The sequence below is a fragment of the Martes martes genome, assembly GCF_963455335.1.
Source record: "Martes martes genome assembly, chromosome: 3".
NCBI classification, from domain to species: Eukaryota; Metazoa; Chordata; class Mammalia; order Carnivora; family Mustelidae; genus Martes; species Martes martes.
In genome coordinates this window covers 137,621,422-137,634,677 of record NC_137890.1, presented here as the reverse complement: position 1 = coordinate 137,634,677, position 13,256 = coordinate 137,621,422, and the positions used below count along the sequence as shown (strand labels likewise).

Genomic DNA, 13,256 nt, shown 5'->3' with positions numbered 1-13,256 from the left:
AGTGCATGAGAGGCATACAAAAACCTGAGATCAATCAACATGCATGAGATGAAGAAATGAATGTAAGTATTTGGATTTAGAAATTAACTGCACAAAAATAACTTAAAGTAATTCTAGTTTAGCAGATTTTCAGACAAAAAAGAAACCGAGGCTTTTAGTTTATGGCAAACTCCAAATGAGTCTGTGGGTGCCAACACCGGTGAAAAAGGCAAACCTGGTCATAGGTTTAGAGTCACATCTCATCTCTCTTATAGTCTGCTTCGATACGACTGTATGAATAGTATTTTACCCAATTCTGGATGCTTTGGAAGCATTTGAAGAAGGTCTTACTTATTTATATTTGAAGAAGGTCTTAAATAAATGTCTCAAAAACTATGGGCACTCGGGATGATGAAAAATCTGGAAACCATGTTATATGAAAAATGAAGGAACTGGGAATATTTATCCCAGGGAACAAAGAAAAATGACTCAGGAGGCACACTGCTGCCCTCTCTATGTGAAGGGCCGTCAAGAGGGAAGAGAAGTAATCCTTACTCTGTATAACCACACTGGAAAGAACTCTAACCAATGAGTGTGGATTCCTGAGAAACAGGTTTTGGTAGGGCTTTGCATCAGTGCCAGTCATTCAAAGAATGGATCAAGCTATCTTATTAAAAGTGGGACTTCCTGGATATCCCAGCTTACTTAGCAGAGGCGAGAGACGAGATGAGAGCTGGATCTTGAAGCCCGCTTTCAGCTCAAAGGGTTTATAACCCTGTGGCCTGATAAGAGAAGGGAAGGAAGCAGATGCATTAAAAATATCTCCCAGGTGTTGGGGCGCCTGGGTGGCTCAGGGGTTTAAGCCTCTGCCTTCAGCTCTGGTCATGATCTCAGGGTCCTGGGATCGAGCCCCGCATCGGGCTCTCTGCTCAGCAGGAGCCTGCTTCCCCTTCTCTCTGTCTGCCTAGCTCTGATTTCTCTCTGTCAAATAAATAAAATCTTTAAAAAAAAAAAAAATATCTCCCAGGTGTTGAAGCTTCATCCTTTGGAGGAGGTGGTGTAACTAACAAGGAGACAGTTAAGGACGGAAGGAGAGCCTTTAGGGAGGGAGATGGTGAAGCCTCAGTTTGAGGAAACCGCAGAATATTCAAATGGTATCAAGAACTCCAGCTGAAGTATCTTCAAATCCAGTTAACTTTGTTCTTTTCTCTAAACCTGGCACTTAAGACCCTGTTCACTGGGTAAGGAGTTCCGTTTAATTAGTTATGGAGGTGAGGAAGAGGGAGTGGGAGAAAGAACTAAAACTTCCTGACTCATTCCCAGGCTTAAGATAGATTATCTAATTTAAATTTTAGAGCAACTGCACAGGGCAGTATTATTTTGTTCGTTTTACAGATGAGGAAACTAAAGCAAGGAGAAGTTAGGAATCTGTCCAAAGTCAAACTACTGGTGGGTAGAAGGTGTATTCAAAGCTAGATTCATTTTATTCCAAAAGATAATGTCCTTTATAAAGAGTGTATGTGAGGGGCACCTGGGTGGCTCAGTGGGTTAAATCCTCTGCCTTTGGCTCAGGTCATGATCCCAGGGTCCTGGGATCGAGCCCCGCATCGAGCTCTTTGCTCAGTAGGGAGCCTGCTTCTCCTCTCTCTCTCTCTGCCTGCCTCTCTGCCTACTTGTGATCTCTGTCTATCAAATAAATAAATAAAATATTAAAAAAAAAAGAGAGTATATGTGAAAGGCTAATCACAAATAGAATCTAATGTATCACTATTGTCACAAGAGAAATAAAACTGTTTTAATAGTAGGCATTCAAGTATAAAGAAGAGGTTTTTCAACTTAGCAGTTACATACAAAATGCATTTGGAAATACATGATAGAAATTATTCAGATCATAGGGCGCCTGGGTGACCAAGTCTGCCTTCAGCTCAGGTTGTGATCCCGGAGTCCTGGGATAGAGTCCTACCTCAGGCTCTCTGCTCAGCAGGGAGTCTGCTTCTCCCTCTGACCTTCATCCCACTTGAGCTCTCTCTCTCTCTCTCTCAAGTAAATAAATAAAATATTTTAAGAAAAGAAATTATTCAGATCATAGATTCTGAGTATGTATCTTTGGTACCAAAATGAAGGTTGCAACTAAAACCTTTGGCATAGTAGAAATCCAAGAATATAGAAAAGCCATATAATCCATTACTATATTTTTGGTAAAGGAAATGATGAAAATCTAGTTATGGCATAAGTAACAGAAAAAAGCCTATGTCTGACCATGGAAATGTATACTCAGTTTTACTTCACAAAGTAAAGTGTAATCTGCCCAATATCAGATTTACAAATTAGTAAATTCATTTATCTAAATAAAGCTCAAATAACTAGATTTTATTTTATAGTGAAGAAGACTTAAACCTGTTTATGAAGATTGTTCTTTAGATACCCCAATATATAAACTATTACAGGAAAACCTCAGTTGCATTTCAAGTAACATCTATATATAATTCTCGGAAGTTCGTTATCTATTTTCCTTTTTTAAAAAAAGATTTTATTTATTTATTTTTCAGACAGAGAGCAAGCACAAGCAGGGGGAGCAGAGGGCAGAGGGAGAAGCAGGCACCCTCCTGAGCAAGGAGCCTGATTCGGGACTTGATCCCAGACCTCTGGGATCATGACCTGAGCTGAAGACAGATGCTTAGCTGGCTGAGCCACCCAGGTGCCCCTCTATTTTCCTGTTTAACTTGATTTAGATTAGCCAAATAGTCACTTAATTTTCTTTTTGTCTTCAAACAAACGATAAATCTCTGGTAAAGAGGACTTACCACTTTTGACTAAGGGTCAGCAGTCAAAGAGATTCCAAAAGACAGTATTTGATCCTAGATTCCAGTAATATTTTGGGGTCATTCATGTCCATGTACCGATAACTTAAATTAGTGCCTGTTAACCTTAAGGAATATCTGGGTAAATGTATTATTCTTTACACATAAGTATTTATGTGTAAAGCTATTTGATTTATGCTCTCGTGTTATGAAAAACTTCATTTTAAAAGATAATAACTTGAATATTACATATATCTGTAAAAGCAAAGACTTAAAACAGATTACTTATTTCGACATTACTCTTAATTACATTAAGTCTGTGTGTCCATTGTTATATATGTCATTTTACAAATGCATCGGAAAAATAAAGTGAAAATAAGCACTGTTGCACTATGTGCTACTTGAATACCTTATTGACAAGGACTATAACTTTTCCAGGTTCGGATGCTTTTTTCTTCTTGTCCAAGTGCTCCTTGGCAATGTAAACAGCCACTCTGGTTTTCCCACTCCCTGTAGGGAGGCATATAATGATATTTTTCCCCTCCAAGGCTGGTTGGGCGACTTCCATTTGGTAAGGCCTGAGGTTCAATTCTGGCTCAGGAGATGCTCTTTCTGCCACATTCTCTTCATCTGAAGGAAATTAAAAGGTAGAAAAATAAGGGAACGGGCAATAAAATAACACATGCTAGGAAGTCTGAAACCCAGCATAGGCTTCTCGTGGCTTAAATCCTTTTTCATGTGTGGTCCAAACCAATCCGTTTTTCTGTTTTCTGTACCATATGGGTGTCAGCTCTCTGCCGGCATCTGCGGGGTCAACCCAGGCACCCCATTCTGGAAGTGGCCTGGGGGCGGAGGGGCAGAGGGAGGGAATTAACAGGATGGAGGACAGGAGGGGAGGTAACATGGGAGAGTCTTTTCACAGAGTGGGCAAAACCAGGCGAAATTGCAAGGAGGGCTGCTGTACAGGATTGGCAGGAATGATTCTTAATGCATCAGGCTTTCCGGTTCTTTGTTGAGCCCTTATGCCCTACTTGTTTCTCCATAGTCTTGCCACCTACGAATCAAGAGGAACTGAAAAAGAATGAGTCATTGTCATCACCACCCCTCCTTACTTCTTATTGCAAAGAAGATATTATAGCTGATTGTACTTTCCTTCACTTGAAAAACTTAATCTGACAACCGAATACCCAAAAGCCTGCCCATCTATCTATCTCAAACATCTACAATGGCAAAAATAATAATAATAATAAAATAAAAAATAAATCCTACTTTTGCCATGTGAAGTAGCTAGATTAAACATATTTAGGGAGGGGGGAAAAACTCCTCCCATGCAAGCCTTTAACTGATAGGTTTTCATTAAAAGATGAAAAACGATTTTGTTGGTTTAAACTGACTTGCAACTGATTTAGGCATTTAGTTTTAATTGTGATCTTTATCCTTTCCTTATATGTATTCTCCACGTGTTCATATTTTCCTGAAACTCAAAGTGCAATACAGTAAAAATATTTCCAATTAATACAGATTTCTAAATTTAAAATTCTCATAAAGTACTAACATATATTAAGTTTTTGAACATTAGAATAAAATTATTATAACATATCTTGGTTTAAACATACTTTGCTTAAAAGTGATCACATTTATCTATATTGGCCAGGGGAAAAAGATCTAAAAATGTATAATCTATCATGTGGAATGCAGTAAAATAAATATTATATCAATTTAAAAGCCCATCTTTTGCTTTATGTAATCATAAGAAAAAAATGAAATGACAGCACTTAGTACTTCATTACACATGAAGTGTTCCTTCTCTTATCAATGATTGCAATAAAACTAAACTAACAAAATCCCATTAACTTCACAAAAGTTGCTGATGATTCCATTTCAGCAACTGGATGATTCTCTTTAAATGGGTTTTAGCTTGTTGTGATAGTACTATCTGCACAGGTAGGAAAATTCACACCAAATATCATTTAGTAAGAGTCATCTACTAACCAGGCAGGAAATTTGCCTTCTCTGTGGATGAGTAAACAAAGAAGCAATACATTTAAGTTATCACTGGATCATCTGCTGATTCATTTAATAGGATTTTCAGGAAAAACCCATCTGAGATCACCAGCATTTAAAGATACACGTTTACAAGTTTGCTCTCCATGTTTGCTTTGAACTTTACAGCAATCATAATAAGTCAACTTCTATTATATTTATGTAAGTTTCAAATTTATTTAAGATTATCTTTACTTCTCTGCTAAGTGGCTTTTATAGAAGATCCTAATATTCTGCCTATATTCCCAGCATTGATTACCTAATTTTTCCAAAAGAGCAAGAACATTTGCAAAGGAAGATGGATGTACTTTAAATTGTGTTTAACCCCAAGATCCAGGAACTTACTTTTACTAAATTGATATTTAATTTAGGAAATTCCTTAAAAGAGATTAGTAAATTCCCTTTAATTTCACTCTAGGTCTATTTTTGTATGATACTAAAAACATAATAAAATTCTGCTTCCTTTGTAATAGTTGCAGGTACCTCTTTAAATAATCAGGTTCACTTTTTGTTTTTCATGCTTACTACTATATCCTTGGGTAACACAAATTAAAAAGAGAAACTCAGGGCAATTTCTTATCTCTTCCCCAAGTAATCTAACACTAAGTCAAATGAGTAAAACATCGATTCCACTTATGCATGCTAGATATTTATTGTACTAATAAATGTAAGCTGAGTGAAGATGTTAAAAGGGCTATCATGTTCAAAATTTGGTTCCGGAGCCAAACTCATGTTGTTTCACTGCTACTTAACTCATCACATCCCACTAACTAGTTCATTCTGCAGCAAATATTAACAGGGTGCCTATTACATGCCACACAGTCCCACGAATATGGTCCTTGTCTTCAAGGACTTCAAAGTCTAAAGTACTATACTGTAGCCAATAAAAATGTCTGGCTATTAGATAGATAGCTCAATTCGCATCTATAATTTTGAGTCGAGTCCGGGAAACTTGATAGGTAGCCCCAAGTTTAAAAGAGAAGCACAGAGTGAACATGGAAAAAAATGAGAGTTGGATTCATTGTGAGAACAGCATCCAAAGAAGAGCTGGGTGAGTGCTAAATATTCAGCCTGATTCTTGCCTTATCACATCCTCTGACATAGGGATGGAAGAATTTATCCACATAAGCAATGAAAAGAGAATTTTCTCTTCTCTGTCACCAGAAGGAGAGAACTGGGCTGGTGTCAATGAGCCAGGAGCCAATTTCCTTTATAAAAGAAATGTTTGGGTTTTTGTTTGTTTGTTTTTTTTGTTTCTTTTTGGCTTGCTTTGAAAAAGCAAAATCAATTAAATGCAATAATGAATGTGGTATTTAAAATATGCACAAGCTTTGAATAACATTGCACCCTCCCTCTACAACAAATATTGATTGAAGACCTTGAAATTATACTATACCATATAAATGGTCAAAAAATAAAATCAAATAGGACTTAAATAATAACATTTTATTGGAACTACACCATGTGGCACATTTCATTCTCACATTGATTTTGACAGCTGAGTTATTCTTGGAGAGAAAAGGTCTGTCACTGCATGTGTTTGAAATCGACAAAGTATTCCTTTACCTATAGTATGTAACTACGGAAAAACACGCCATTCCAGCTGGACAAATATTAATAGGTATTACCTCGAAATAGTAAGGAAACACTTTCTACATATCAGGCCAATGTGTATTGCCAAAAATATTGCCACTTTGTGAGATGCAGTATATCTCTCTAAAAATGAGAGACAGAAAAGCAAAAAAGCCTTCCATAGCATAATGAGAATATTTAAAGTTTAAGAGCATCATTAATCATGTTTTAGTATGATATAACACTTCCACAGAGGAGCAAAATGTTATGGTCTTGGGTCACATCCATGATCCTTATGTCCCATTATGTAATTGTTGAAGGCAGACAAAGGACATATGGGATAGAGTCTCTTCGATGTTAGCCTCAAAAGGTAAAATATTATCCCAAACATTGTAATGCTTTTCAGAAATTCAATATATGTTCACCAATTTGCAATTTATCTTATCCCTTTTTTGCATTGATTTCTACTTTGTTCTGTATCATGCACCTGAGGGAAAGGAATTTCATAATTTTATGAATTCAGAATTTTACTACCCACTATGCGAAGTAATTCTTTGTTTCTAAGCACGGACCCCATCTAGAACATCAATGGGTGCCCTCTGAAAATGTGTTTGTCTTCAAATGTATTTGCCTTTGAAAATGTATTTGCTTTTTAAAAGTAGGTTGCTTTCAGATTTATCACGTCTTTCATGCCACACTGAGGACTGAAAATCAGCAAATAGTTACATTCACTAACAGCACTAGATAGACAAAATGCCCAGCACATACAGGATGCCCATTAAATATTTATTGAATGAATGAATATTGTTGAAAAGCCCTTACTTAGACAAACAAAAATTAGGATGAGGTCCAAAAGCTTAAAACAACCATAAAGATGTTAAATATTAGCTAGAACATATTTTGAGTTCTAACTTCAATAACATTTAATAGAAATGTTAATTATTAAATCTAACAACTGTATAACAAGTATGGAAAAATCAAATACAACCCGCAGAAATAAGCACAGGGCAATAACTTAATAAACACTGAGTGCAGTGAACAGAAAATGAATTAACCCTTTAAAATCCTGGAAAGCTTTTAGGGCAGATGTAAATGATTTTATGTAAATGATCTTATCCCTTAACGACTCTTCTAGCTAAATTTCGGTAATTCTTCTCACAACCCAAGGGAGTCTGAGGTACACAATATTTTCCAAGTTTTTTCTACAACTCAATCACAGAACAAATGAATAATAAAGTAATTTGTGTTTCTTAATTTGCCAGTTTCCTACTGATTCTTAGCTGGCCACATTGCAAAGCATTTTTTATTTGTTTATAATTTGTTAATTTTAATTATGAAATAGTTCAAGCGTACAGACAAATATGGAAAGGTGTATAACAGATATCCAAGGTTCTATCAACTCTTCTTAGAAAATGTTAACATTTTAGTTCAGTTGTAATCATTGGAATTGCACATTCAAACAACAGAAAGAAGCAATATGAAATCGACCAGACTGACAGAATTTAGGCAATATGATAACAGGAAGTATTGCTGAAGTGTGGGACTGGGAAAAGGCACTCTCATTTTTTGTTGGTGTGATATCCAACTAAGAGAGCAATTTAGGAAACACCTAATAAAGTCCTCATTTGGTGACAAAAATATTTTTGGAAACTCTACTTCTATGCAAGAGCTATTTAGACAAATTGAAACTCTTTTAACCGCATGTGTAATTTGTAGTTTTTCATTTTAAAAGGATTCTTGTTAACTGGGTGTTGGGCATTAAGGAGGGCACGTGATGTAATGAGCACTGGGTGTTCTATGCAACTGATGAATCACTAAACTCTACCTCTGAAACTAGTAATACATTATATGCTAATTCATCGAATTTAAATAAAATAAAATTTAAAAAATAAAGGACTCTTGTTAACTGCAGTTAATCTAGAGTCACAATCCTCTTATTGACAGTATTTTTTTTTTTTTAATTTAAAATGTTGTTTAAAAAAAAGAAGGTAGGGTACAGGAACACATGTACCAAACTGAATACATGATTTAAACGCAGTCAACTTAACAGAAAGGGATAGCATGAATAAAATAGGTGACCTGACTCTATGGAATGTGGCATATGCATGTTCTTATCTACACCAAAAAGATAAATCCCGGATCCAAAATGAGAGAGCTTGATGCTAAGACTTTTGTAAGTTGTACTTTTAAAGAAAGTGAATGGCAAAGTTCCAAAAGAACTTCAACTGTAGAAAAGAATTGCTTTAATTGCATAAATCCATTAGGGAGGGTATGAACAGCCCCCATGCTTTCCACTATATGGCGTCTTATTTCACACTTTTTAAGGTTTACACAACAGTTAGGCAGTACCTGAATCACTTCCCATGGTGCCTGAATCACTGCCCATGTTGCTGTTATGTCCAAGACTTTCATCTAAGCAGCTGACACTTCCTTCTGCCAAACTTGTGTCTGATTCTGCAAAGGAAAACATTTTAAAATATTTTTAAAATATTTCTGAGAATAAACGTATTTTAACTGCACACCTCTACAGCACACAGTACATGCAGTTCAATGCAAGTGGAAAAGGCACACCCAGACGATTGTGAATAAAAGGTAAGAGTTTCTGGCAAGCAACGTTTAGAAACTCCACTATGGATGAGCAGCCGCGGGGTAGGGAATCAAACACGCACACCTACTTTACCTCACGCCCGGTGAGAGGAAACACAAACTTGTAAACAGTTAGGACGTTTGTCGTCCCCCCACATGGGAATTTTGTCCCAGAAAAGGAAATCTACACTTGATAATGGCATTGAAACACAAAGTATTGCATAGTGATCTCCTGAGTTATTTTAACACAATATGGTAGGAAATTAGTAAAGTATAAAAAATTAATAAAATACACGGTTCTGTTAATGGGTTATGAAAGTAACAGCTCAGTGATAAATGTAACTTTAAAAATCTCCAAAAGAATTTGCTCAAAAAGAATCTCATTAGAGCCTGGCATGGCAGTTGTACTAGAAGCTTATGTGAGGTTGGAAATCAATGTTTTGCTTTACTACAATTAAACCAAGCTTCCATCAAAAAGTTACAGTGAAGATGAACGGCAAGAGGTCTGCCTTAATTTGTAAATCCCAATGTTTGGTTTTCAGTACCCAGTATCAATTCTTTTTGAAAATCCGCCCCCCCAACCAGGGAAGACTTCCCTCTTTACAGTTTATTGCCAAAGACTTATGCAATCTCATCCACAAAGATCAGAACTATTGCTAAACTAGTAAAAGTAAATGAAAGATGGCAACAAACATCGGCTCTGGAATCAGGACTCGTGAAACTGGCTATTGAGGTTGCTCTGAGCCTGGCTTGCCATTAGTTAAAGCGGGCTAGTACAATTTGCCTCCTAGAATTTGATCGCCATTAAGTAATATTAGGTACAATCAGCTCTTAGCACTGTAGCTCAATTGCTGGTGATTGGAAAATGAAATAAAAATCAAGGAGTTGGCGTATTATTAGGGCACAAGTTCCATTAAATAGTGTTCTTCTTAAAATTAATAACATTTCATAATATTTATACTTGTTACATAATTATCATTTCATGCTAAAGCTCCCAAATGCACTAAATAAATTACATGAAAGTAGCCTTTAGCTACTTAGACTAGTCTGAGTGTCACACATTAGAGCTAGAAATAGAAGTGGCTGAAAAATGCACAAAGTATATTATCAATAAAACTTCTCTGGAAAGAGACAGGGTACATCTCTTCAAAACGACAAGTGTCTTCATTTTCCTTAACCAGTTATTTTTTTTAAGTTGGTGCATTGAGGTATAATTTATCTTTTTAACTATCTTTATAATCACTCTTTTTTAAAAGTTTGTTCTTTTAGGTAGGTTTAGTTTGATGAAACTGACAAATGTATACAGTTTTGCAACCACCATCACAAGCAAGATTTTTCTATCACCTCAGAAATCATCCCCTCCCAAAAAAAGAACTCCCCTCAGGCCCCTTTGTTGTCATTTCTCTCCTGCTGCCCCCTAGTAGTCCCTGATTTAGTTTCTGCCCCCTAGTAGTCCCTGATTTAGTTTCTGCCCCCTAGTAGTCCCTGATTTAGTTCCTAGAGTCTCGCCTTCTCCAGAATGTCTCATAAATGGATTCACACAGTATGTAACCTCTGTTTGACTTCTTGAACTTAGTGTAAGATGTTCAGGATGATTCCACGTTGTTTATATCAGTAATTTATTCCTTTTTATTGCTGACTAGTACTCCCTGAGCATCTGAGATGTCTGTGACATCTCCCTTCCAACTCCGATAAGCCTAGTCAGCATGAAACATAATGGAATTACAGCCGACCCCAATCAAATATATAAGACATCTTTTCTTAAAAGTTAAGAGCTGATAAGAAATTCTCAATGGACATACATACTGTTTAAGTATATTAGCACAACATAAATATACTAATGTGAAAATACTGTGCCTACCAGTTGTCGTAGATTAGCTCTCAAACTCAGATTTGAGGAATCCCTTATGATCACACGGGAAAACCTGTATATCTCACTGAGAGATTTTAAATATGGCACTTTGCAATTCCCAGAGGTATGCCTTGTTAGAAGCTTAGAGGCGAGTGTGGGATAGAACTGTCAAGCAGAAGAGAGTTTTGGGCAGATGTACTGATGAAAAGAGAATATGATTTGTAAGGAAAAGGCAAGGTGTAAAATGAGATGGGGAAAATGTCATTGCAAGGATAATTCTAGATCTAGAAGTATAGACTACGATTTCTGAAGCAAAAAAAGTAAATTTTGACATGCTTTTCATTTGTTGTTTTAAATATGGTGTGAGAACTGAAAATAATACCAAAAATACTAAAAAACACTAACAAGTATTATCTATAATCTAACCCTGTATCCTTAGATTTCCCACTAAATGTAATACAAATGGAAATTATACTTGATTTTCATTTCATTTTCTAATCACTGCAGTTAAACAACAATCTTAAAACTACTTTGTATATATGTAAAGTCTAGGTTTTTCCCCAAGCTTTGCTTTAACGTATATAAGTTTGGGAGAGCTGTTTAGTGCAAAGTGCATGATTAATTTGTAAGTATTAAAGAAAGTTGCTCCCAGAAATAGGGTATTATTAAGTGTATTTCATGGATTATTTTGACCTTACAAACAAATTTGCAATGTGTCAGGAAGACACTGAGTTCGGTGCCTTCACAGATGTAAATTACACTTTAAACCTCAACATCTTATGTGGTAGATATCCATCATCACCTTAGTTTTACAGACCATACACAGAGGCCCAGAGAAGTTAAATGATTTATCCTGTTCACACAGGTAGAATGGGGCTGAGAGAGAAGTCCCTATTTTCTGAATCCAAGCCTGGTATCCCAGTGTTTTTTGATGATTTGTGCAAAGCTTTATATATAAGCAAATAATCCTCTATCCAAATGTTAAGTGAAATGAAAGTTGGTTATTGCTGTTGTTGTTGCTATTGTTTTAAAGCATATAGACATTTTCATTGTAATGTCCAATTTTCTGACAATCTTGAAACAGTTTATCTTCCCAAGGGGGAAAAAGAGGAGAGGGATTGTTTTATTTTGCTAACATTTCTAATTTCATCGATAGACTTTCATTTACTTTATATTTAAACATCCACACAAATTTTGAAATTTACTTTTCTGCACACATATAAAAGAGGAACACTTCCATCCTTGTTAAACAAAATTAATTGGAATTATTCTGCTAGAGATAATTATGAAAATGAAAGTGAATATATAGAGGCCTATTTCTTTGTCATTTTGAGGATATATAAAATCTCCAGTTTCTCAACACAAAAATAATTTTGTTTCCTAGGCAGCGAATTCTTATGCACTTGATATATTTTTTTTAATTTCATAGAAAGAGAAGTACTAAAGGAAATAACTTTAATAATAAAAGAAAATATACTGACTCTCCCATAACATTAAGAATATCTTCCCCAGAGATTTTCTTCTTGCATTCACTTAAAGAAATCATGTTTTAAAAATCACACACACACACACACACACACACAAAGTCAGATCACTTGATTATGTGACACCAGAACTAAACCAGGCTATTGAGTTCATAAGCCAAGAATTCCTGCAACTGACTTATATAGGATTATTTTGTTTTATTCTTTGTACTTTTCACAGTATGTCAATCTGGACTTATGTCCTGATGAACAAAGTCATGTCTATGATTTTAAAATAGATCAGATAAAATAGAGTAGTCACTTGGAGGTAGGGTGTTGCCATGAAAAGAACATTGTGTTATGAAGTCAAGCAAATCGGTCTCCAGATCTGAACTCTGCAGCCACTGCTAACAAGTGACTTAACCTTTTTTTTCTTAATTTTTTTTAACATAGGTAGTAGTTTCTACTTTATTCTTTATACTTTATTCTCATTTATCTTAAGAATGATTCCCTTAGATAAAGGAAATGAATCATGAAGAGAAACAAATCTTAAATTCTCATGAAGTTGCTACTTAAACAGGCTTTGAATATTGGAGTTATATTATATAATAAGTTTAGTTAACTTTTATATAGGTGTCATTTCCTCTAGGGAAAATATCAAAGCTGGATACAAAACAGATTAGAAAATGTTGGTAATTTCTAACTGTTAAAAAAAAAAAAAGCAGTTATTTATATCAAACTCTCTTGGAATGAAAGAAAATGATACTCATCCAATTAAAAAATAGGATTTTCTGTAATAATTTTGTAAACAGCACAAAAAAAGAACAGCTCTGTGTACAATGATAGTGTCTAAGACCAGTCCATAAGCCACGGGAAAAAATGCCTCATTTTGCAATCACAACTTGAATATTTTAATAATAAGGCAGAAATATTAACTGGAATCTGAGAAATTTCACATTT

At 35.4% G+C, this 13,256-nt stretch overlaps 1 protein-coding gene across 2 annotated transcripts in view; it reads right to left on the bottom strand.

Moving 5' to 3' along the window:
* Nucleotides 1-13,256, bottom strand: part of IFIH1 (interferon induced with helicase C domain 1) — a 55,842-nt gene that overhangs the window by 20,619 nt on the left and 21,967 nt on the right. For both annotated transcript variants that reach the window (XM_080798154.1, XM_080798155.1), the window contains 2 exons: nt 8,745-8,849; nt 3,190-3,410 (listed from right to left, as the gene is read on the bottom strand). In XM_080798154.1, coding sequence (XP_080654280.1) covers nt 3,190-3,410; nt 8,745-8,849 — 326 coding nt within the window. The remainder of the gene's footprint in view (nt 1-3,189; nt 3,411-8,744; nt 8,850-13,256) is intronic.